Source organism: Neopsephotus bourkii, unplaced genomic scaffold (assembly GCF_033783945.1).
Source record: "Neopsephotus bourkii isolate Nb327-2 ecotype Australia unplaced genomic scaffold, CSIRO-AGI_Nbou_v1 NB_207, whole genome shotgun sequence".
Lineage (NCBI taxonomy): Eukaryota > Metazoa > Chordata > Aves > Psittaciformes > Psittacidae > Neopsephotus > Neopsephotus bourkii.
In genome coordinates, this window is record NW_026900719.1 from 190,461 (window position 1) to 216,590 (window position 26,130).

Genomic DNA, 26,130 nt, shown 5'->3' on the forward strand with positions numbered 1-26,130 from the left:
GGATTCACTTGTAATTAGCTAAAGAAACAGGGAAGTGTTGAACTGTCTGTCATACATTCACAGAGCACATAAGTTGTTCTGCTCAACATACAGATAACGGGGGGGGGAAATCATTAAGCCAATGAATTTAAATTACTTATAGTAGAGGCAAAACAAAAATTAAATCTAGATGTATCCAGTTAATCTTTTAGTATTCTCTCATTCTGTTTCTTCACTGACTCTGTGTGTCCTTCTATAATAGATGAATGGGAGCAAATCACCAAATAGTTGAGTAGCAGTCAGAGTTTTATATTTTTAATGACTGCTAAACTCAGATCCAAGAGTGCCAGTCTCTGCGCTGGACACTCGATTATCTTGCATATTAGTAACTCAATAGACTGCTTATGAGACTGGCACCCACCTATAAAGCCCTGTGCCTGAACATGCAGAGCTACATGTTAGTTGCAAGTCCTATTTATAATGCTTTATGTGCATAGACTATAAGCAGCAGCTGTTGGGGAGTGTGAAAAAACAATCCAAAACATATTCACCCATTATGCTGGCTGCCCAAGTGCCCATGATTGGCTTTAAATGCACTAAGTCCCTTCTCTAGTTATTAGCATGCTTTATATAACCTAAATGATGCTCAGATGATTTGCATTTGCTTGGTTCAGGCTGGCTGCTCCAAGGAGCCTTGCTCTGCATGCACCACTGCTGGACTTTCTGCAAACCCTCAGTCACATGTCTCATACTCAATTTGACCGGGCATTAGAGTGCATCCCTTTGAACTGTGCTCTTATCTAATTGATGCCCTTTTCTTGCAGTAGAAAAAATGGTCCTTTGCAATATCAGTAAATTCAGAGTATTCCTTGAGTTCATATGGAACTAGATTTACTGCCTGTTGCTACAGGGGTTTTTTAGATTAAAGTTGTTTGCTTTAGCAATTGCTGTTCTCTGCTTTTTCTTAGCTTAATATGGAGTTAAAGGGCACGAAGTTGAAACTGGGAATAAATGTACATTTCCCCTGTTGCTTACTGCTTTTGGTTCTTATCCATACATATAACTGACAAACTAATTCTCTTCTGCAGGTTCTTTTGCTCATAATTGGCCATTGCAGGTAAGCTTGAATGTGCTAATACTGTTAACTGAGAAGATGGCTTGGAAAATGGCATTTTTGAACACTCCTCTGAATCCAGGTCAGAGTTATTGCTTCCAATTCATCTTGTCCTAAGAAATGTTTGGGATTTTTTTGGTGTGTTATGAAGATGTAAAAGGAAAAACCTTCTAATCCTGAAATATATCACACAGTCTTCATAAGTGTCTTGAGAAGACCTATTTTATCTTCTGTATGTAGTTCACCATAAATAAAGCACTTATAAATTTGTCTCTGACTAAGAGGTTTTAAAGGCCTCTAGGGCATGCAGAGATACTTGATGTATACTTTCAGCCAGCTAGATGGTAGATACAGGCCATCTAACACTCTTATCAAATATTAGTCTTGAATTACATTATAGCTGCTTTTGTTTAGCATTCACTGCCAGAAGGACTGGTTATGGAAGTATTAGAGTTTTATATGTTTGCCTTTCTTCCTTGGAAAAATTGTTTTGCACTATGAGAAGTTCTTTAAAATGAAGGTAGGAAATAGTGAACTAATTTCCCACTCTGTTATTTGGCTTATTGCAACCTTGCAAAGCTGTCACAAAAATTTAGCAACTAAAAGTTCAATCAACTCTTTATCAACATCACAAATTATGATTCTTAACCCATTCTCTTTCATTCACTACCCCTTGCTCACTTTATCCACTTAGAGTTTGCAAGGATGTTTTATTGCCATCAAGTTACTGTACTTTAAAGTACAGCTTCACCCTGAGATGGCTGGCTTTTGACCTGGTTACCTTCACTTTGCTTTCAAAATGGCAGATGCATCAAATTCTGTACTCTTTCAGACTCAAAACTGGAGTGAGATCACTTTCAACGAATAGGACTGCATACACTAGTAATGCTATTACTGAAATAGAAATATTTGTTTTCAACCCATCCTAAATAAAAATACTAGTTTTAAATTGAAGACCATTCAATTTTTTAAACTATCATACTGATGATTTATACCTCTTAAACGTTGCATCTTGTTTTGATAAGGCAAAAAATGTTCTATTTCCCGTTTTTCACCAATAGATGGCAGGTGAAGCTCTAGCAATTTGCTGGCTTAATACATCACAAAGTAAGAACGCTTGTAGTTTTCAAGTATATAGCCAGCTATAAATCAGTGTTTTTTGATATCTCTTCAGATGTGATCATGATTTAGTCCTAGCCATCCACCTTGCATTATAAACTTTAGTCCATTAGCTCCATTTTGTGTATAAACCTGGTCATTCTTCTCTTATCCTACTCCATTGGGTCAAATGAAAGAGACTGGTGGCAGAAAAAGCCTACTACACTGATAAAACTAATTTCAATAAGTTGGGTGCTCAACACGAAGGATGCTCAAAATTCTTAATATATAATCCTGTATTATTTTCTAAAATCCACTTCTTTTGTGAAACACAGAAGCAGAAAGAATTGAATCTTGTTTACGTACAACTCAGGTACAGTGCTCAAAGTCACAATTAAGTAGTATAAAAAGACAGGGATTTTCTTCTGCGTATGTTGTAATGATTTTAAGGGCAAGTAATGTGTGGCAGTCAATTAGTTGTAGGATTTACATGAAAAATTAATGGAAGCATGCATAAACCACACGGTTTGAGGACTGCAGAGCACAAAAGGATACCTTTCCTTCTAGGCAATCTGCATTAGTAAATGTACGTTATTTCTCCTGCAAAATTATTTCCTGAAATAAGTCTGCTTCATAATTGCCTGCTGTTATTGGCAATCTAAGTATTGATGACTAAGTGACCATTAGAGCTCAGCTGGTTCTCGTACATACCACAGTAGCTCCTCGAGCCTGACCGGGTGGACAAATTTGAGTGCTCTGATCCCTGCATGGACACCTGCATGAATTCTATTAATCCAATCCATTCAGTAATCCTTCAATTTTTCTATTATGATTTTGTTTTGTGAGCTCCACTTCTAACTGTAATTCTCAGCATGCATAAAGGCTTCCACTGCATGGGCAACAGCAGCAAAACATGGATAAAACCCAAAGCCATCAAGAAGCATCAATGATTAGACACTGAACAATGAAGATCATGCAGCTGAGTCAGTGACTATTAATCACTCTCAACCGGTAATGTTACAGAAAGAAGGATGTCTAAAACTGCTTTAAATTAACTCTTCGCCAGTGAACTGGAGAATTTTGGCAGCAAACATCATGACACACACATCACACACACCCCCACAATTCATTTTAGGTGTCCAATTTAGGTGCCTTAGACTCTCTAGTCCAGACAAGAAGGCGGCTCTAAATGCCCCTCTGCAGGAAACCCCCTGACTATGTAGGAACCTGAACTTCTAACCCTACCACCTCAGGCAAATGCCCCAAATCAGGCAGCATGAATGACCTTCTTAGACATTGTACCTGTCACTGAATGTGAAACAAATGGGTGCAATTAACAAGAAACCTCCCAAGGGCCAGGTTATAACATGCAAAACCAGCATACCACCACTGACTTGACAGTAACACAATGTAAGCTCAACACCATCTTGACCCTCAAATGACAGCACATGTTATCACAACAGAATTATGAAATAATCAGACTGGTTCAGAGCTATGCATTTCCCATAACTTGCTTTAGTTTGGAGCCTCTCTCCCTGAAGAGTAAACTTTTCATTCAAACCTCAATTGAGAGCAGCCTGTAGCCAGTGAAACTGCAGAGAAAGGTCTGTAAACAATAACTGCTCTGTAGAGAACAAGATGACCTTTATAGATGTTAAACAAAACAGAAAGGGTTGATTGATGCTCTGCAGTACATCTCTCCAAAATATTAAAACCAAGAAAATAATGGAAGGTTGGTTTATGAACATACAGTGTGACAAATTATGTCAGCCGATAGAGGGTAGGAAATGGGAAAGCACGACTGGGTAAAATATTTGGGGAAAAGAGCCTAAATCCTCAGCTGGAAAAGTGTTTAATGCTGACTTCTATTAAATGGAAACAAAACCCAAACCTGTTATCTAGAGCAGGTCAGTTGCTAAAGTCTCCATGACTCACTTTTTAAAATTCTGCTTAATACAGTAAGATATGGTTTAATGATTTTTAGAATAAGAAATGCATTAATAAAATCTAACGGATAATTACTTACAGTTTAGCCACAAACACGTTATTAACACAGAAGATAATATAATCTATATAGAATCATAGAATCACATAGATCGGAAAAAACCTTTAAGATCATCAAGCATAACCGCAAACCTAACACTGCCAAGTCATCACTAAACCCCGTGTCTAGGTGCCTTATCCACACGTTTTATAAGTACCTCCAGGGGCGGTAAAACAACCACTTCTGTGGGCAGCCTGTTCCAGTGCTAGATAATCCTTCCAGTGAAGAAATTTTTCCTAATATCCAATCTAAACTTCCCCTGGTGCAACTTGAGGCCATTTCCCTTTGTCCTATCACTTCTTACTTGGGAAAAAACCAACATCTACCTTGCTACAACTTCCTTCCATGTAGTCTCAGTTTCAGTTTGCCTGTGTGTGTCAACCCAAACTACTAAAAAAGGCTGCAGAATGCTGCCCCTCTTTTTCACTTTACTTTGCTTCCTTTTAATTTTCCCTTCCCCCAGAAATGTCAGGGAGCAACTGGAATTGTTCAGCTTAAATGCATCTCTTCCTGTCACTTTCTGAAATGGAATAGTTCCATCATCCACCATTCAAGGAGCTTTCAGGTAAACCTCATTTCCATAGATGCTCCTGTCTGCAATGGTATTTTCAGGTGCACAAGCAGGTCCCTCCTACATGGTGGATGTAGCAGCAGTAAGTGCTGTGCTGTCATCATAGCTTCTAGTGCTGGCACAGTTCTCCCACCAAGGAGACCCAGGGGCTCAAGGAGCCAGAAGGCCCCTTAAATTTCAATTTGCTACAGTTCAGAGATACAACACTTGCATTAAGAAAGTCTTAGGGCAGAAAGACCGTTCAGCTGACTTGGTTGAAGGGCAAAGATAAGAAGAGCGTCAGGAGAAACAGGGTGGGTGCAGATAGCACGTCGATGGAAGGTGAAGACCATGCTTATCAAACCCCCTGAAGTATTAGAGGGACCATCAAGTATCCTCAAGGACTTTGTGAAGAAACAATTCCACATGCTTGAAGCTGCATAAGAGAGAACAGCTTTGCAGATCTTTCTGTCCTTCTAGAGCTGATGTCCATTCCCAAGCTGCAGTGTTAACAGTGACAGTCTCAGCTGCTCCATAGCCCCTGCCCAGTCCCCTGCATCAAACCTGTTAACCCATCCACAGCAGCAAGTCTTTAGTCATAGTACACCCTGTGCCTACCTCAGAATGCCTCTGAAGCCAAAAAGCCACAGCTGAACATTCACATCCCTTTTGCAAGCAGGGAGGGGCCTAGGAAGGATAAGCCTTCACTTCATTAGACTGGCAGGGGAAGCCACATCTCTCATCCAGTGGTAACAGGACACAGGCAATTGTTTACAGACAGATATAATACAGCCTCTGAAGGAAAAGACACATTCCTACAGAGCCTTTCCAATACTGTAAAATAGCACTTAACCATGTAGTGAAAGCAATGCCTAGAACGTAAGTACTTTAATACAAAAAGGTTTATGCCAAAAACATAGTGCTGTCTGTGTCATGCTTGTTGTATGCTTTAAATATGGTTTCTAGAAGACAGCAAAAATGGCTTTGGAAAGCAGAGGAGCTATCTGACATTAAAGCTATTTCCAATGCAAGATGACTTGGAGAAAGTTAAGGATCATACTGTGATCCTTCAAGTAGTCTGCTGGGAATCTGAGCTGAAAGCCTGAGATCCCTAAGGCAAGAGGCATTTTGACTTCAGTGGAACCAGTATCTTTCCTTGGCTTTTAAGCAAAATGTCAAATCACATACTAAAAAAAGAAGTTAATAATCAAAACATTATAGACTATTCTGCCTTAAAGTGAAGCAAAGCACTCTGCTAATGAAACATGAAAGTACAGGTACATGTCTTTTAATTGGCTATTGGGTAAGGTCTTGTGGGGAGAAGAAGAGACTTTTCAGCCAACTCCCAAAAGCAAATCTATGATGAGATTAGGAATTTATGTTAAAGGGACAAAGAAGCTTGGGAAACCAGTGCAGCAAGGTATAAAGATACCCAGGTAGGAGAGAGAAATGAGAAGTCATCCAACAATAAAAAATCACATGCAGAAGATTATCCACAATATTTGTTGATGTGGGTTGATTTTCAGAGATGCTGAGCTGAGTTTGATGGATGCTCAAGACCACTGAATATCAAGGAAACTTACTTCAGTCCTTTGCACTATCCAACACATTGTATAGTATCCCATTCATTTTAGCTGCAGGCAAATTACTGAAAACTTTCACATTTTTTTGGTAGCAAACTGAAACTATTTACCATAGGTGTGGCCTCTGTGAAATCCATCAGGAGGTCACCTGGCTCCAAAGCAAATGTACTTCCAGCGTCTGTGGAACTCTAAAGGCAAAAAAGAAACCCAACATTGAATAAGACATTGAATTTCTGTAATTCTGTTGGTTGTTGGAGCTTTTTGTTTCATTTGGGGTTTTTTTTTGTTTGATTTTTTTTTTATCCCTTAAAGCATAGATTGCCAAATAGATTTCAAATTTCACACCATGTTTTATTAAGTACTGGCTACTCAGGAAAGACAGACAACAAAATTACGCACCTTTGAAATTAAGGTAAATATCAACTTAAACCTGATCCGGTGCCCCCTAATATTGGCGAAAAACTATTACAGATTTTAGTTGGGTCTTGGAGCAAGCTTTAAATATTCCCTTATACAACAGGTTAAACATATTACTTACTACAACTCTGCAATAAAAACTACTCCTAAATGTAGAATTACTCCATCTAAGGAAAATATGTTATCTGCCACTCCCTCCCACCCTTTCTAAATACTCTCCCAACTGACAAAAGCTCATTTCTTTGTATATTACCTTGCCACCAGGTGAAACCTGTGGTTGTCCTTCTGACGTCTGTGGCGTACATGTTTTCTGTGACCCAGGAGATGCTGAGGACACAGGTGTGGATGCTGCTGCTGCCGCTGCCAGTGCTGGAGGAAGGTCATCTTCATCACTGCAGTTGATAAAAGCACACAGATCTTCTCATTAGAAAATGTCACCAGACTTTACCCATACTCCTTCACCAAGAGGAGGCACTGCTGGTAACCTGTCTATATGTCAGCTGTAGCTCTTTGGAGTGAGACTCTGTTTACTCTTCTATCTGTAATGCTCTAATTTACTTTTCAAGTAAATTACATTTTTTAAGCTTTAAAGATTCCTCCAAAGTGGATTGGCTAGGCAATTCCCATCTGCAAGTGGAAATCTTATGTGCAAGTAGGCTTTCTACTGAGTATATATATATATGTATATGACTAAATAAACTTATTTGGTGGTAATGTTTATTCTTTTCTATGAAGGCTGGCAGTATTGATAAGAACAGATCTGGTTAGATCCAGGCATGGGACCAACTACTTCATTGGCTTTAGACCAGTGGGAGATTTGATGCAGCTAGTCTGTGCTGTGGCTTTCAAACTGTTTTTAAAGGACTTTGACTCCAAAAAGGAGCTCTTTAAAAACATTCTTGTGAGAGTATCTTTCTCCTGTCCCATTTATTCCTCTTACAGAGAAAACATTTTATTTAAAACCAGGTTGCATGCTTCCCTTGGGCTCTGGGCCGTCAAGCTGAGCTCTTTCCATCTCACCTACTGTCACCGCTAAATGAAAGCTAGTAGAGGATATTATCCTTTCATTTACTGTTGCAGAGCTACATTGACTACAAATCATTGGGATCAGTCAACCCTGAGCACGGATTTTTCCAATTGCTAATTGCAATTGCATGGAGGTAAATAAAGTCATAATTTGGCCTACAGAACCTTTATTCCTGGAAATGATGTGTGAAAAGGAAAAACTACAGTTTGACAGTTTAAAGCATAGAGAAAAATTATAAGAAAAAATATTTCTGATCATAAAATGGCACCTATTTGAACTACCAATTATGTAGGCACAGTGCACAGAAGCCTGCTATGCCTGTTTGACAGACACTTCCAGAACAGAACTGTATTTGGTTCAGTGCTACTTGAAGGTATCATGCTTGGGCAACACAGTACTTCAAAATTATGTGACATACACAGCCTTATGGTGGGTTGTTTGGTGTGACAGCAATGGTTTTCTATTGTGATATAAAGCTATGGTGATTAATGTTATCTTCCCAATGCTTCACTTTTTATTTCCTTTGGGTAAGGGTACAATTCAGTATCAAAGCATGTACAATACACTGGGTTTATACTGGAAAGAAAATGCAAAACCTTTTGGACCTCTTCAATAGATATTTTATTAATGCAACAAGTCAGTGTTGGGCTATTGACCTAGTTAATCTCTTTCAGAAATGTAGCTGGCATTTCCTCAGCCATTGCTCTCCACTCTCAGCAGGAACGCACTGGCACCCTCCCCATCCTTGCTGGGTAAAGCTGCTCTGTTGCATACAAGAAAGCGGAAAACTGTCGAGAACTTGCAAGTTCAGAAAGGCTTCTTAGCATCTGTGAACCAAAGCTAAGGGTAAGAGGCTAGTCTTATCAGTAATCAAGATATTAGCATGCCAGCTGTAAGACTGAGAATTGCCCTTCACTCTATTCCTTTCGCAATATTCTTTCACTGTTTTTTTGCATTTCCCACATTTGCATCCCAGACACAAGATAATTTAAATTGAATAGAATTTGGGTCTACAAAAAAATTAAAAAAAAATCACAGGCTGTATTTCTAACTAGGGAGTCTTCAGCCCTATACGTGGCCATAGAGCAGGTGACATCTGTGGTTAGATGTGTTTATGTGCTGTTTCTCATGGTGAACACTGTACAACTGAAAATCTACATGAGGGCAAGACATGCTTCAAAATGGTTCTTCAAAAACTCAACAACCAGAATTGAGAATTCACTTCTGAGCTCATTATTTTTCTTTTTTTTTTTTAAATATATAAATCCAATGTTTAAATGTCACTTCTCAATGTGTGTATAATAAACACTATTGCCTTTTCTGCATGAACCTGCTTCTAGTCTCCTTTCCACACTTGCCTCCACCACAGTGATTGTCACTTCAGGTCTTGCCCTCCTGGGTTCTGCTTTTCCAGACACTGCTGAATTCTCCATGGTACTGTTACTCCCAATGGCTCCTGGCACCTTTTCCCTTCTCTTTGGGACAAACTCTCACTCATTCTCATTTACACACTCCTCCTTTCCCCAGTACCATTCTGAAGGTGCTCAGCAGCTCTGGGGGATCAGATGACTGATCACGTACAGGAAAGGGCTCAGTCTGGTCTGGAGTTTCTCTTTGCCCTTTAAGAACAGGTTGGCTAAACACTTTCTCAGACAAGAATGATCTAGTAATAGCTGATTCTGCTATTACTTCAGGGATGATGCCTTGAGGTACTTATTTTCACTATTCTCTCTTATTACCTGCACCTATCTTTTGGTTGTTACTTATTGATAAACATGCCTTCTCCAGCCCTAATATACCCTACAAACACGTCTGTCTACATAGAATAACCCTGTTCTCTTTGTTTTCCGTGTAGCAGTATTTGAGGACCAAGTTTAACAACCTGTTTAGGTTAAAACTTAAAAACTTTTCCAAGTGTTTCTAGAAAACCTGTGACTATAGCTGCAAAAGGACATGAATTTCCTTACACATCAGTGTACTCAAAGAACAGGATCAGCCACTGCATCCTGTTCATTGCCTGCCATATGATGAGCATCAACTAATTGGTTCTCTCAGTGTTGCAGACTTTTCCTTTGCTGACTGCTATCTACCAGTCCCTCCATTATATAAAAATCTGAAAAAATATCTCGAAATACGTGGGAGATTTCCTTCTCCTGGCTTGTAGAAAATGAGGTAGTAGAAGTGATGTCTCATTCAAGAAAAGCACACTGCTGCTTAGGCTGTGCTGGGCAGAGTGAGTGAGCCGGCTTCATTCAGGCCCTGGGAAACTGCTCCTACCAAATGCTGTCAAGTTCCTGTCACACATTATCTTCAGGATTAGCAAGCAGTAAGGGAAGCTGGGTTCTCTTCCCAGCTTGCGTTGTCAACTCCCATCTCATTTTCAAACCATCCTGGCTGATGTGTCATTGTAAGAGAGAGCATGCTATGTGGCTGCAGACCAAGCTGTGGCTGTGTGCTCCCATATGTCAGACTTGGTCTCTCTGACAAATACCAATTTGGCTAATTGCTCATTTTCCTCCTGGTTTCAAATTGATTAATTTCCCTGTTTCTTCTCCTAAAAAATTTTTTAGTTTTGGTGATGTAGATTGTTTCTTTTTTTTTTTTTTTTTTTATAACAAAAGCCAGTGTTCTTAAGATTGAGACAAAAAATAATTACATATTGATATTTATTAGAATCCATCTGGAGAGAAGGAAAATGTTTGCTAATGTTTCTATATACTTAGGGACACTAGAATTTTAAATTGCTGGAGGGACTAACAGTTGCCATTCTGCATAGAACACACATATTTTTTTCTTTGTTATGGCACTTGTGTTCTTGTACTAATAAGTTTATGCTGACATTATTCCTTTTTTAAACCCTAGTTTCTGGTGGTGTTGTCTGTTCCTTCATATGAATGACCAAACAACAAATGGATTTCCACATCTCTTCAGTACTTCACACCTTTAGAGACTCTAAAATCTTGACTTACGTGTAAATGGGATGCCAAAGCCCTATAGGCACAGATCATTCTTGGCAGGACTAACTGTAGCTGTAGCAGGCTCAGCAATTTTTGCATGTGACAAAATCACAGTGAAGGAGAGGGTGCACTTTCTGGGAGGGAATACCCGGCAGCACAGCTTGACCATCCAACAAAGACAGTTTTCCTCATTTTGCAAATGGGGTTGCAGTGAAGCAGACAGAGCAGCTTGCATTAGCAATGTCTTTGACATTTCATGTGGAAAAGAGTTTTTCAATTCGTAATCTGTAAACTCAGAGAAAGGCAGAAGGCCTGCAGTTCTGAGGGTTAGCAACTGCTTAAGGACAGCAAATGCATTTCATATTAAAAGTTTGAAGATTCTCAGTGTTGAAAGGATTGGTACGATCATTATCATGTAATTGCACTCATGCCTTTCAGAAGGCATAGCTAGAACAGTTATATAGCATCCCCCTTCATTTTCTGCTGTAGTAGGCAAAACCACAAAGATAGTGTTATGCGTTACTCACAAACTGTACTGCCTTGTTAACTTCCTCACACGAGAAACTTTAACCTCCTGCTTCTCTGTAGGGGCAGTTGATGGTGTAGTTTCAGGTCGCACTGGAGCTGGACTTCTAAAAATAACAAGAAAAATATATGTGGCACAGTCTTTATTTAAACTACTTCAGGCATATCAACAAAGTTCTAACTCATCAACACATAAAAGTGGTAAGTGCCCAGTGAAGTTCATCCTTTTGTTCCATTTATAGTTCCCAGGCCAGTGTGCATGAACAGAAAAGGATATGTGAACTCACCCTCCTGTGCATTGCATTCCATTTATAAAAGAAGCAACTGATTACAAATACAGAACCTATGTAAGAGACCATGTGGAAATGTCACTGTTTCCAGAATACGACATTTTAATACAGCCCAGCAATTCAGTTATGTCAGAAATGTTTCTACAAAAAAATGCCTTTAACATTTGTATGAGCTATTCTATGAATTGTGAACCCTGTTCTGATTAAAATAGTTTTTACATTAAATTGAAAATTATCCTTCTGCATTTGAAAGAGCAGCTCAATGGAAATAAACTCATTGGTTTGACCCAAGAAAAGGATACTTACTAGAAACATAGCAAAACTCAGGCACGTTTCAGATGCTCATCAGTGTGAAACACACTTGCAGAACCCCAGCAAAGGATAGAAATGGGAATGAGGAGACCCACATAAAAGGATCTTCTCTTTAACCATTTATCAGCAGAGTTAACTAGGGCTTGAATAAAAATTGCATAAACAGTAAATACAAGACCTTCATGACCATTTCAACTGTAAACTTGAGTGGCATGATGACACATTAAATGTCTTAAATACTACTTTTAGTTGAAGCAACACGTTATGATTAAATACACTGTATAAGTATTACAAATGATATAAACATAATAAATATTCCAAACATTAAAGGAGTAACTTGAAAGTTTTGATTAATCATTTGTGAAATGGTATTCTGCCATTTAATCTGAAGTCAGATACTAAATTGGTACTTAAGCAGCCATACTGATTGCTGGTGGGACTGCTTGTGCATTGAGGTACATTCCACAGCTGCCAGAAGTGGCACAGCATTGTCTCTAATACTATAAATTTGGGTTGAGTTTTTTGAATCTACTTGCATCTTACTGGCCTTCGAAGACCATAACAGGACAAGCACATTTAACCTTCATAGTTGCAGCTCCTTCTGGTGCTCCTGTGGGTTTTAAGCTTCGTTAACTCTCCGATAACTTCTGAACCTGCTGTTCAGCTACAACAGAACCTACTGGGATGGCACAGCCCTCAGGTTATATTTTTTAGTCTTTGGGGAGGTCACAGAACATAAGGTAGAGCAATGGGGAGTATGAGAGTAGAAAAGACATACATAAGTCATATACGTGACTCCACTAGTTCCACTTCTTATGGAACAATTTTTGGCTATTTTTTTTCCTGCACTTTGACCTTATTAATTTCAAAAAGCCAGCAAGATAGCAACAAGATTCATATTTTGCCCCTTCCAAAATCCCAGGTTCAAGGCCAGTCATTTATAGTTCAGATTTGTAATAAAATTAATGCAGAACAATCAAGCCAGATTTTGAGACCTTTTGCTGAGTTTGTTAGGCTGGCAAATAAGGAGGGGATAAAAGAAGAAAAAAGACCAAACAATCTTGTTTTAGTCTTGAATTCAGTATGTCTAATCTGGAAATCTGTGAAGCAATATCATGATGGAAGCTCACAATGTAATTTCATGAAGTCAGGCTTCAGAATGGATGACAGCTCTATCGTTTTCTGAGACAACTTTTGCTCTGCCAAAGGTAGTTTTTGAGAACTGAAAAAAAATCACTAGTTCAATTTACCCAAGGTGATTTTCATTGCACGTTCTGACATGAGCAGGATAAATATGTTAAAAGCCATTTAACAACTGGATCTAATGGTCAAAACCTCAAGGGGTGTGAATGTTGTAATGCCATCACTTTCAGCTCAAGTTTTCTGAAATGCATTAGCTGAAATTCTTGCTCTGAATGAGGAGTCCTCACAATTCTCCAATACCTTTGTAAGAGGGTACTTAAAAGGTTTAAACTTTTTCATCACCCAGTGAAAGCAGGAACAAAACTAGTAGTATAAACTAAACTAATCTGAGAAACATTTCCTCAAAATGGTAGCAAATGATGCAGTATCAATGGGTTGGGAATCAGCAGAGTGTGGAACAGCAAAGCTGTGCCCACCTTTCTCCTGGTATTTATCAGGCTTCTGGGAGAGACACAAGCATCATTTAACTGCACATTTTGAGAAGCTGCAGATTAGCTAGGGTGTAAATTGAAGCTACCTCTGAATGAAAAGGAGTAGTGGTGATGCCTCCATCCAAGGAGGCCATTACCATGAGATGGAAAGTTAGTCTAGTCCCAACTGCAGAGCTGGATTTTTGTCCTCATTAAAACCTTGCTAGGTTAGCTCTTTCCACAACAGCCTAAAAATCCTGTGACAGCTCCTGTTTCATCTGTAAACACTCTTCCTCAGTCTGAACATGTTCAAAACTGTTGCTACTCTCACATCAGCAACCACATGCAAGCAGTGCTCAGCTTGATCAACTCAGAGCCTGATCTGTGCTTTAAAAATGGCAGACTTTTAATATCACACAAACTTAAAAAAGATCTCATTGATATTTTTGAAAAAGCAGCAACTATAAAGCAGAATAATGTCCATTGTTATCTTTTGAATTCTACAGCCAGAATGTATTATCATATACGGAAAGGCTTCTTTTCTTGAAGAGAAGCCTTGCAATTATTTTGTCTATTTAAATAGAGTCATTACATGCAGATATCACCATTTGTAGTTTATAGTCCTATATAAACTATATAGCTTGAACAAAACCTGAAGTGTTGAAAGATCAGTGGGACTCAGACTTACAAAGAAAATGAAATGTGCAGTATATTACATTTCCTTTATAAGGTTCTGCTTCATTGTCATTAATTCATAACAAGCTTTTTTCCCATAATGGTATCCAACCACTACAGCGTAAAAATGAAGGTACCAAACCAAGACAGAGTTACTTCATGATCTGGCCCCTTACATAAAAATCTGTCACTTCCTGGTGAGAAAGACAATAGCAACCACCAATGTCAGCATACAGTGCCAGGTCATCAAAAACTGCCTGGGCATTGAGAGCCTCAGCATACTCCTGAATAGCAGTCAGCACACCTTACTTCACACCTACTTCAGCCCATTTCACAAGCCTGCACAGAAACATAAACAAGACCTAGAGAGAGATCCCCCCCAAACCCAAGGAATTTTGGTCTTCTCAGTGTAGCAGCCACCAGGGCTACTGAAACCAAACCTGCTCACATAAAGCATACACTGTGGGACATTTCAAGTGACCACAGATGTCCACTGATTTAGCTTGAATCTTCCTTGGGACATGATGTACATGCTTGTGCCAAGGGGCTCCTGGTGCCGCATCCCACCCTCAGCTCAGCTGCAATGCGGAGACTGGGCACTATGCTGCTGCCTGCACCACCTCTTTGTGTACCATAGCTTCTGTAGACTGACACGCCTCCTTGTCCCCTGCTAAGCTGGCTCTGGACAGACTTCTGTACTTGCTTGAAATGTGGCAAGTGAACCATCTGGGAGCAAACAACTGTACACCTAATAAGCTAAAAGGGATAAAATAACTTCTCTTACCCTGGAGAATCCAGTTCAGAATTTTAAAACCACTAACGTCTGCAGGGTGAACCCATTTTCTGCATTTGTCTTTAACAGGTTTTATCCTCTGCTTCTGTTTGTGCCTATTTTGCCACCTGGAACAATCTCTCTCCCTCCACCATCCCAGACTAAGGCAAAGGGGTAGAAACTAAAAGCCCCATGATTTATAAGGATACAGCCATCTGCATAAAGACCGACCTTCAGGTGCTGATTCATGGGGGAACAAACAAACAGACAAACAAACAAAAATGCCCACAGAAAAATACTGGCTGATTTTTTGCTTCAGAATTTCCTTTGCGTGGGAATATGGTAGTGAAATCTTGGGAAGAAAGAAGACTGAGAGTATCTGATAGATTTGTTGTCTTATGCATCAAAGACATAGCCTAACGCACTAAGGAAACACACACAAGCATGCACAGCTTTTCTGAGTCTGTGCTCTAAGGATCTCACACTTCCTTCTTTTCCAAAGTTATGGCCATCTGAAGTTAAGACACAATAATTTGTGCTTTTTCACTTTGATAAAGTAGCTTTACTCAGAAGACAGGTTAGCTCTCCAAAATGTTATTTGACCATTTGAAAGCTATTGTCATCATCAAAAGTTCTGAAGAAAGGGTTTTTTTCTTTTTACCTTTTTTTTTTATATAGATTGCATCTGTACATCAAAGCTCCTTGCTACAGAGCAGCAACCTAATCCAAAATCAGCTTGTGCACTTTCCTTACCCTCCTCACTTGAGTTCTGTTTCTTTCAAAGCAAAAAATTCCCTCTTCTGCCTTGTCCTTATAATGAAAATGTATCTGCAGTCTAGATGAAAATGTGATGTTCCTGTGGTCCAACAGACAGATAATGATAATACAGAAAATGTTCTTCTCCCCAACTCAGAATAATGTTGCAAGTCAACAGCAGGTATCTAAGGTCAAACTGAGCTACAAATCCTACCTTTCCGTACAGCAATCAGGACAGCCACTGTAAATGCTGTGGCTTCCAAAGAACCTTGGTGCAGTTTACAGGACACAAAGAAAGAAATGCACCTCAAGTGGGGTATTTCATCAGTTTAACCTCATCTGAAAGGTATGACTATTGCTCCTTGCTCTGTAGTTCAGAGATTAATAGTACAATTACAGTTCATCAGCATCTGACTTCAGGCAACAGGTCAAAGAGGTCTTCAATACTTGGAATGAAGTCAAAGAACATAACTAGGTGTCCTATCTGCAATCTTTAATGCAAACTGGCATGCAAAGGGTATGCAAGAGTTCAGCTTGAAGTTATGACTTTGATGCAGAAATTACTGGATGAAGTTCCTGTAAAAAGCCAGAGTAGCAGATCCATTAGCCTTTCTACTGGATTGAGGCCAGGCTGATGTATATTTAGCTATTCACTTTGGTTTTGGAAATGCTGGTTGAAATTTTTCAGTTGGAGAATTAATGGTGTTGGTTTTTTTTAGGGTAAAGTTTAAATGAAAAAGCAGGTTTTTAAAAACAATCAATATTTGTTAGGAAGAAGCCAACTTAGATGATGTTTTAAGTTTTCCTAGAATATTTCATGATCCATTTAGAAGGAGATATTTAAATGTTATGTTTCAGACTCTGCCTCTTAGAGTTAAGTCCATTCTGATTCTAAGAAAACACAACATGCTTGGATTCACTGAAGCTAATGTCAGGTAAAACTACACACCATTTTTGATCAGGATCAATTCTGACCTGCCTAAAAGTTCATTTGCATGCATCTATTCCTCCAGGGAACTGAAGTCTTTGAGTGGAAGAAACAAGCTGTCCAGAATCATGCAGGTGACATGCTTATTCTTAACCTCCAATTGTCAACATGGACATCTCCTACTGCAGTTCTCATTGGATAGTTGGTACAAAACTTCAGTTCTATGATTCTTAGAAGCTACCTACCTGGAAACCATCCACAGACTCAAAGACCTGGTGTCAGTTTCAGTCTTTGTAAGAACTGCTGTCAGATACCATGTCCAATAGAGCTTTGTGGGACACAGCCATCCATGTCAATTGAAATTTCTAATTAAAAGTCAGTTCATGTTCCTTGAAGTCTTGAGCAGCTAAGCAGCTGTACAATAAACTCCACTTATCTGAGAGATCTGCTACCACCTCATGATTCTACTTTTCCTTTTAAAAAAAAAAAGGAAAGTTGGGTTTTTTTCCCTAAAAAATGTTGTCTTGAGGACTCTTGTGATTCCAAAGAGTCCTAAATCAGTGTCACTGATTGATAGAAAAAGTCAGTGCACACAGTACATACTGTTGGATAATGTAGAAAAAAACTCCCTATGCACACACTTATATGCTGTTGAAAAGCTACTCTGACATTCAGTGGAAGCATACGTATAAAGACAAATACTGAGGGCTAGTTTCAGATCCAAAATGTGTCTAGATTAGGCAAACCAAAAGTTGATAATTCAAATGCTAATACAATATGTGCAGGTGAGAAATGAAAGGGAAAAGCATAAGAATACAGACATTACTTTGAATGACACTCCTCTCTTTGTGATACATAAATGATACACGTAAGAAGAATCATCACTTTGGTCAGGAAAGGTGTAGGATGTATTCACATAAACTGAAAGGCAGCCAAACTCAAAGCCTGGTGTACAGCAGATGCATGAGCCTCAGCAAGGGAATCACATTGACAATTTGTATGAGCAAAGCTTACTCTGCATTGGGCATTCAGAAGAGTGCCTACTATTAATTCTGATTCATCTGTACCCTGTATAACTTGATATAATACTTTCCAGCCTTCTTTTCTGGTGTGCAGCATCATCAAGCTCTGTGAGATAACATTTAATTTTACATTACGTGTTGAGCAGCTCCTAATATAATTAGTCTTAATGTAATAGCATAATTTGGTTTTGGATGGGAAGATTTACAAAGAAAATTAGAATAAATGAATGCACAAAGCTCCAGCTGGTGCTTATACCTACTCCCACAGAAGAAGAATATTGCTATTTGCAATCCTATGAAAGATGAGATAATTTGGATAACAAGGATCAACAAAGGGTGATGCAGCAGTTGGTTGAAACAGAAAGAAATCCACAGACAAATCCTGAACCATGTGGGATGTAAAGCATGCCAAAGTTGGTAGCAATCCAGAAGCATGCTATAAGGGAAAATAAATATTGCAGTACATAAATGTACCACATGGCACAAAACAGCAAGTGGCAACAGCAACAAGAACAGTAATAACTGACCAACCAACTTGAGGACTTCAGTTGAAGAGGGCACTTGACTGAAAACTACTGGGTGCCTGCTTCAGAAATGCAGGAATTTGTGTTTGCACATTTGATCAGTATTCTTGGTAAGAGGCTATATGACCTTCATCCTTGGAGGTTTTCAAAATCCAGATAGACAAAGCCACGGCTGATGCGATCTTGTTTTGGTGAAAGTCCTGCTTTGAGCAGAAGGCTGGACTAGCTGACCTCCAGATGTCCCTTCCAATCAACAGTTCTACAATACTACAATAAATAACTAAAATTTCACAGAAACAATGTCAATTACTATTTACAATTCCCAAAACCCAACCTCAGAAGAGTGTATCTATTTTAACACCTGGACAGTCTTGTGGGTGTAACAGTAAATAGCTACTCACAAAATGAAGACTAACATTTAGCAAATGAAGAAGGTGTTAGTGTTCACATGTACCAGCACTTGAAGACCTTCAGCCAGCTCACCTGAATCAGACATACATCATGTCTAAGCTTTTCTGAGCTTCAAATGACCATGAAGAAAAAACCACATTATGAACAAATCCTGTTGTCAAGTCTTACCAACTTAACTTCTGTTCCTTGCCAAACTTTGTTTAACTTCAGGCATTTTTGATAACCTTTCCACTTTCTGAATTGTCCCAAGATGGACACTTGGCTTGCAAACAGGCTATGCCCAGGGACAGACACTATTTTGACTGATTCAAAAGTATTAGCAGCTCCTGACATCTAGACTATTTTGGTCTAATTCTTCACTCGCTGGAACCCCTCAAGAAGGCACAGCAGTGTTAATCTGGGGATTACGTTCAGATATATTTGAAGAAAAGAACAAAATAGGAAAGTGTAGACTTTGTATTAAATAGTCAAGCTCTGCATGTGTGAATCTGTGTGCACACGCACACGCATATACATGCTTTAGACTTACCCAGATGGTCATAGCCAGAGGGAAAACAGACACTTCAAAGAGTCTTCAGGAGAAGTTTGTGTATAGGCAGTGGGAAAGTTATACAGATGGTGCTTCTGTCTGGCAAAGCTTTGAGGAATAATGGAAGGAACTATCTTGATGGGGTTCTGTGGTTAGCCATATACTTATTACATTTAACAAATGAAGCAGGCTCACAATTAAGGGGTAAATTTCTGGAAAGTAAGTTCAAAAGGTTATCTTTCTAGTAGCCCACCCCTTTACTAAGAAATGGGTGAGGTTTACAAAAAGGTGAGGAGGTGACTATGTGATTCACATTTGCTTGATACGCTGCAGGAGAAAAACCCTTGCATCCCTAATCAGTAGACAGGCTGGATCTCTTGGTCACAGGAAAGTGCAACCGGAGGTGATACAAAACTGGGCAACCACAATTGTTATTTTTATATTTCCTACAGTATTTTATACTTCCTTCATTATACAAATGTTCTGGCAGGCAGCCTGAACCCTGATCTCTCAAGGCTAAAAGAACCAAATAAAAAAATCCCATCTGGAGGCAGGTGATGAGAGCCTTACCAAAATTATACATAAGAACATGCAGTAATCTCAAACCTAAATTAAATTAGATATCTGATCACTGAATTCTCCCCGAACACTTCTCCCTCAACACTTCCATCTGGACACCAACTCAGATACTTGGGTGTAAGGAAGTTCCTAACAGACATGGAGATACCTCTGTTAAATCCTCATAATCCCTTCTGGCCCATTCAGCACCATGACAGATTCTTCTCTTACAACACTAAAGAAGAAAATGTTCTGTTAGAAAGGTTTTTCTAGCTCTAGTGGAAGACAAATTCCTCTCCTTGGTCACGAAAAGGAATGATGTGATCACTGCTTCCCTTGCAGACTTGGGCCTTACATCCCAAAAGAAGTACGACTAAAAATCACTGCAAAATGACTGACATTGTAAATTCCAAATGAGACCAATGTCCACACAAACACATTTTTACTACATGTCTTAGCAAAGCATGCCTCACTAAGCAAAGTAGTAACTGCAAACCAGCTGTATCTCTTCTTGACTAAATACAGGCAGTATAAAAACCAAAATAATGCAAATACATAAATAACAATTTTTTTTTCAGGTATTTCTTATTCTGCAAACCACCGTTAAGTTCTGCCTTGTCCAAAGTGCTTAGGCCTCAGCTATATAGCTGGGCTGTACTTCTCTGTAGATATTACTTGGATGTTGATGAAGCCGTGTGCTTTCAAGTCTGTTACAATAATGCTGTAATAAAGCCATGTCTAACTCTTCTTGATAGGACTCCTGTCTCTTATCAGGGTAACTCGTAGCTCTCATGCTTAACTCACTTTTGAAATTCCCTTCCTATTAGTTGCTTTCATTTACTTTGATCATGTGCAGCCTGCACGGATCCAGCTTAGGTAAGCAGACAACTTCTACTGTCGCTGTGCAGGTCTGCTGCTCTGCTAGGGGTTATCAGCAAAGCAGCAGGGTCAGCAAGGGGAACGTACAACTGTGTCCCCAGTATATCAGTCTTCACTGAGGCTTAAGGAGAGTGTAAGGTAGGACAGTGTAGTACGTATTGGGTTACTGAGTCGCTAGCTTTTTCTTCACTGAATGTGGGGACCAGCACTTGAAAGAGTGAGAGGAAAAAAAAACCACTCCCTATCAGAGGAGGGAAAGGACATAAAGAAACATACAGCACTGCTCTCCAAAAGCAGGGAGGAGGGAGGACTGTACTCTTCTGTGGTCCCACATGCTCCCACAGCCTAATCTGGCATGTACAGGTGAGCTATTAGAAAGATCATGAGACAACCTTACACTTCCAGCCTTTGCACCAAACAGCAGAGCAAATTTCACAAGCTTTTCCCTCATGAAAGCTGACAAAACAGTGCAATTTCAGCTTCAGCTGTGTTTCCCCCCCCCATATTTAAAGTGACTTAGATATAGAAGTATCTGCAGTTTGCCAACAGAGACAGAAAACAGGCGAATAAACTGACAGACACATGGCAACTTTGCATAAACACAACAGAATTCCGAGGCCATGCCCAACAAAATGACTGGAGACCTGCTTGCAGTGAAAGTGGCAGTACCACACATATATATGAGTAATTACTAGTTGAACCAGAACTAATTCTACAAAGAGCTATAGCAATTGTTAGCCAAATTGAGTCTGCCATGGCAGATGCTAAAATAATTGCTCAGGGGGATTACAGGCCATATCCAAGTAGTTAATTCATTAGAAGTGTAATCTTCAGAGTGGCAATGGATGAGCAGACAAAATGGTAGCAAAGAGAGCACAGTTCTTTAATCAAACAAGCACTACTGCCCTTCTTTCTCACCTTCTATTTCCCTATTTGTATGAACAATTCATACTTCAGTTAATGATCAAAACTGCATATGTTTGTTTACTAGGTAGCCTGAACAAACTTCCCAGTGGCATGGGTTTGGAAAAAACAGAGCATTTTGCTAATGTATTGTATAGTCACCAGTAATGAAACACATGAACTCTGTCCCTGCTGTAAACCCTTGCATAAAAAGGGTATTTATTGTTAAATAGCTGCAACAGACACTGGTTTCAACTGGCAAGATCTTTCAGCAAGCAAACATCTGCAAATATTCATACAGGTGTTGTCCACAGGAATGTCTGCATGGGTTCTTGCAGGAATAAAAAATATATTCCACAGGGAGGGCTTTTGTAGAAAGGATATTTTTGTATTTCTCAACTAAACAAGAGAAAAAAATCCCAGGTGACTTGTCTGATCAGTATGAACTAACCCTTAGCTCTACTCAGATGCAATTCCTAGAGGAGCAAAGGCTTGTTTGTGTCCATCCAAGTCCACAAAATAGAGGTTATAGAGGATGTTATTAGCAAAAAGGTCACATTGTGGCTGTCTGCAAGAGTGCATATGTCCCTGCAGAAAGGAAAGCCACTTGAAGGAGAGAGAGAATTGGTTATATACTGTATTTACTTTGCATTATTCTCTGAGTTTTGAATGCAAGCTGTTAAAATTGGTCTATCCCTGAGCACTGATTACTTGTATATTTGTACCTCCAGGACACAGACACAAAGCAATAAAACAATACCATATCATTTGGCAGAACTGATGGTAGAGGAAGCAATGCTTGACATAAACCAGATAAAAATAAATATTAGACAAATATACACCAGTCTGCTGCATACTGAGAACTCCAAAGTGGCTTTTATGAGTTTATAAGCTTGGATGTGTGCAAAAGAAAACAGTAACATCAGCTTTACAGCCAGGTTGCCATTCTTACTCACTTTACAAAGCACACAATTCATTTACAGCTCAGCATGATGAAGCAGGAGAGAATCCATTACCAAATGTGAAATAGAAAGCCTTTTCTACGTATGTTATACAGAGGTTCAGCGTAAGAATTTCAGAAGGTAAGGAAAACAAGTCTGTAGCCACTTTCCAAATCACACATGGCTTTACAATCCAGGTCCTCCTGAAGTGCTTCTGGAAGTGACAGCAATCCCACAAAGGCTCTTGTGGCAAAGACACTACATGAAACCCATTTCTATTAAACAAAGAAATAGGTCACTGTGTAAATGTATGTGATGAATTTTCTCAGTGGACATAAGAAAGTGTTGTAGAGGCCTAGAAAGGGCAATTGCACAGGAGAAAAATGGGTGATTGTAAATATCATGTAGACTTCGCAGCCCCTTGGACAAATGGGAAAATCACAGCCTGCCAGGCTAGAAGTTACAACTCTGTAGGGTGTCCCAAGATGAGAGACATGTGTGGAACTGGGAATCACAGCTGTACTGCAGGCAAGACAGGGACTGCCATGAAAAGCAATATAATTGTCTCTCACATCTCCTCCTGCCTCAGCACCACCAGCCATCCTCACCATTATTCTCTAGGTAGATGTTTTCACTAAGCAAACAGAGCAGTTCTGCTAGTCCATCTGATCTGAAAGGAATATTCAATGAAATGGTTTTTGAAGACTATTGGTGATTTCTCACCTTATAGGAAAGGTACACATTGGAAGAAAGTGTGGACAAACTTTCACAACTTTGTTCCTTTTTGCGTTCAGAAGGATCTGTCAAATGTAATTCATTACACCCCTCATCCAGACTTTTCTATAAGATACTTAAATGTCTGCTTTCAACTGCAAGAGTCACCACCAGAAAGTTATAAAATAAAATAATGGGATAACTAGGGTTCTAGTACATATGTATATTACATATACATGTATATATTGAATATGCATATACATAGCATATACACTTGCATATTAGCTGATTAACAGCCAGTGTAATTGCTTTGAATTCATAGTTCTCTTTCATTCAATTCTCCTCTCAGATTTGGATACTTAAGATGTCCAAATTGGTTGTGCTACCACATATACAGAGGTAGGCAATTTTCAAATACTGATGCTGTAATCTCCTCTCAAGTGACCTGAGGAGAGACAGCACACTGTGCCATTCGAATAATGTTTACAATTAATATGCTTCTTTAAAATGGCCATTTCAAAAAAGGAAGACTTCTATCCACCCTCATCAGAATAAAACTACAATCCAAACTAGTCACTACTGCCTGCAAATGAGCCATCAGAAAAACACAAGGATATTCCGATTTGGAGTATCTAGCACGCTTCTGATACAGAAGTTATGAAAACTGACTTATTTTTACACAAGGTGTTTAGGTTTGTCACTGGACCTGTTTTTTACATTCAGAATTTATCAATTGTTTAAGTATATACACTCCATCTAATTTTTAAAGCTGATCTTTTATTAATTCTTCAACTATATGTGGTATACTCATATCAAATAAGCACCCTTCTGACAGACAGGCCATTGCTTGGTGAACTTGAGGATGAGCAAATTGACCTGTAACATCTGTTGGAGATACTGTGTGGAAAACGCCTCACTACATCACGCATTTATTTGATGTTTTCCCTATGGACAAGAAACAACAGACCTTACATTAGGGTCCTGCAGGCTGGAGGTCTTACTGGGATTTACAAAAGAGGACTCTTCTTTCACAGCCTGTTAAAAGAAGGAGCCAAAGTTTAGTATGACATCCATATACTTAGCATAATACAACTGTTTATTAAAAATATACCCCTCTAAGCACCCCAGAAAACTGCAATACCCCAAATTACTACTCTGCCCACTTTAGAAAGCACAGCAATATTTTTTTTAACTCATCTCAACTTGATTTTCACTGTGAGATTCACTGCAATGAGCTACAATGTACAATGTGCAGATCAATAGTATTAGGAAGAGATTGGATAGGGATAAAGAAGAAAGAAACCATTGGTTCCTCCAGAAAGCATTTGAGCAGAAGTAATAAAAATCAGCCCAGGCAAACATACTGTAGTCAAGTTGTTCTTTTAATTGGAGTAGAATAAATATTTATGTAGTCCAAGCAAAATCACGATGCCAACTTTTCATACCGACTTCAAAAATTTAATTGAAAAATGGGATCCCCTACATATAATCATATTGTACATACAAATCACAGAAAATCTCGCCCATTATTGCTCTCTGCTAAATTACAGAGTCCTGTCTCTCACATACCATTTGCCTATAGATTTGAAAATACTAGTATCACAAAATGACTTACATGAAAATTACTTGATTACACAGAAAACACCTAATTAAGGCAGGTGTTGGTAGATTATACTCTTCAACTGAGATGCAGGGTTCCACAGTCTATGTGTAAGTGCCAGTGTCAGTGCAACAATGCACTCCTCTACAGAAAATACTGTCTGAAGACACATGAGTATCTCCAAATCAGTAATGGATTTGGCAGGCTCTGACATTTCCATTCTGCTAAATGGCCCTACAACAGAGTGATTTTCAATGTTGAATATCTGAACCATAATAATTTGGGGCCATTGGTGCAGATCAAATCAAATTGAATGTGTCAGTCCCTCTTCAAATAAGATAAGACAGGTTCCTTCAAATCCATCAAATCCAAGTCAAAGGATTTTACAGGCATGTAAAAATATTGTAATTTTGATGTGAGACCTTCTATTCAATAAACATTGATATTTTCCATTTGAAGATCCTTATAAGAAAAATAAACAAAATCAAAGCTGAGTTTCTTCTATACCTTAGCAAAGAACTACAAATTATCAGCAGGAATACTCAGTGCTTCGGAAAGCTTCCCAAGCTGTGATAGTTTTAGGTTCATTTCCCCCTTGTGCCAGAGAGAACAAAACCCTCATTGCCACTTCCCAGGTCATTATTTACCAGATCTTCAGCCACGGTGGGAACAGGATGTTACAGCTTGTACACATAATTAACTATATGGGCAATTAAACTGGAAGCACTGGGAGCTTAGCAGAGTGAACTCTGTCCTGGGTCTACTGAAGCCCAGGCACGTACTTTAGATATAGGTTAGGGAGCATTTTGAAATAAGTCCCTCTGTAACCCTTCCTGTTAGAGTTGTTGCACCTTATACATTGATGCCAAACCCACCATCAGCAAAGAGCGAACCCTCTGAACCTCATCAGCAGGTTTGTCTTTCCCTTAGGGAGCTGATTTACACAGAGGAAGCTAGTTTAGAGCTAGCTTAGAGGAGAACAGGATCAGCAGTAGGCACTGGGGGAGCTCTACCCCAACAATGTGCTTTTATATATCTGGGTTTAATCTCCATCAGCCAGAGGTTTCCTTAGTCCTGGGCAAATGCATTAATGAGTCAGATAAAAGTGGACATAATCACACCAGCACCACTATTGTAACTCAGCCACCAAATGTTTTGCAGCTAAGGTTATCAGCGAACTAGCATCACACCATGAATAATTTCAGGACCAGGAGTGCAATTTTTAAAAATGTTAATAAATTAACAACTTTAAGAAATTTAGCTCTGCTCTAGAGGCTCTGTCTAGCATTTTGTTTATTCCAAATTTAGTGCTTTCTTGAAAGGAAAAATGGGTTTTAAGGAATTGAGAGAAAGCATAGAAAATTATTCTTTGTTGGCATAGATGAGCACTGAAGTAATCTTCCTTTGTT

General features: G+C 39.1%; 1 protein-coding gene across 9 annotated transcripts in view; it reads right to left on the reverse strand.

Moving 5' to 3' along the window:
- The window catches only part of EPB41L4B (erythrocyte membrane protein band 4.1 like 4B), a 173,114-nt gene that overhangs the window by 25,741 nt on the left and 121,243 nt on the right, over positions 1 to 26,130 (reverse strand). For 7 of the 9 annotated variants that reach the window (XM_061344297.1, XM_061344294.1, XM_061344293.1 and 4 more), the window contains 4 exons: positions 24,089 to 24,156; positions 11,297 to 11,401; positions 7,039 to 7,177; positions 6,479 to 6,556 (listed from right to left, as the gene is read on the reverse strand). In XM_061344297.1, the coding sequence (XP_061200281.1) occupies positions 6,479 to 6,556; positions 7,039 to 7,177; positions 11,297 to 11,401; positions 24,089 to 24,156 (390 nt within the window). Of the gene's footprint in view, positions 1 to 6,478; positions 6,557 to 7,038; positions 7,178 to 11,296; positions 11,402 to 24,088; positions 24,157 to 26,130 lie in introns of those variants that run through there. The other 2 variants (XR_009724039.1, XR_009724038.1) reach the window with 1 other exon arrangement.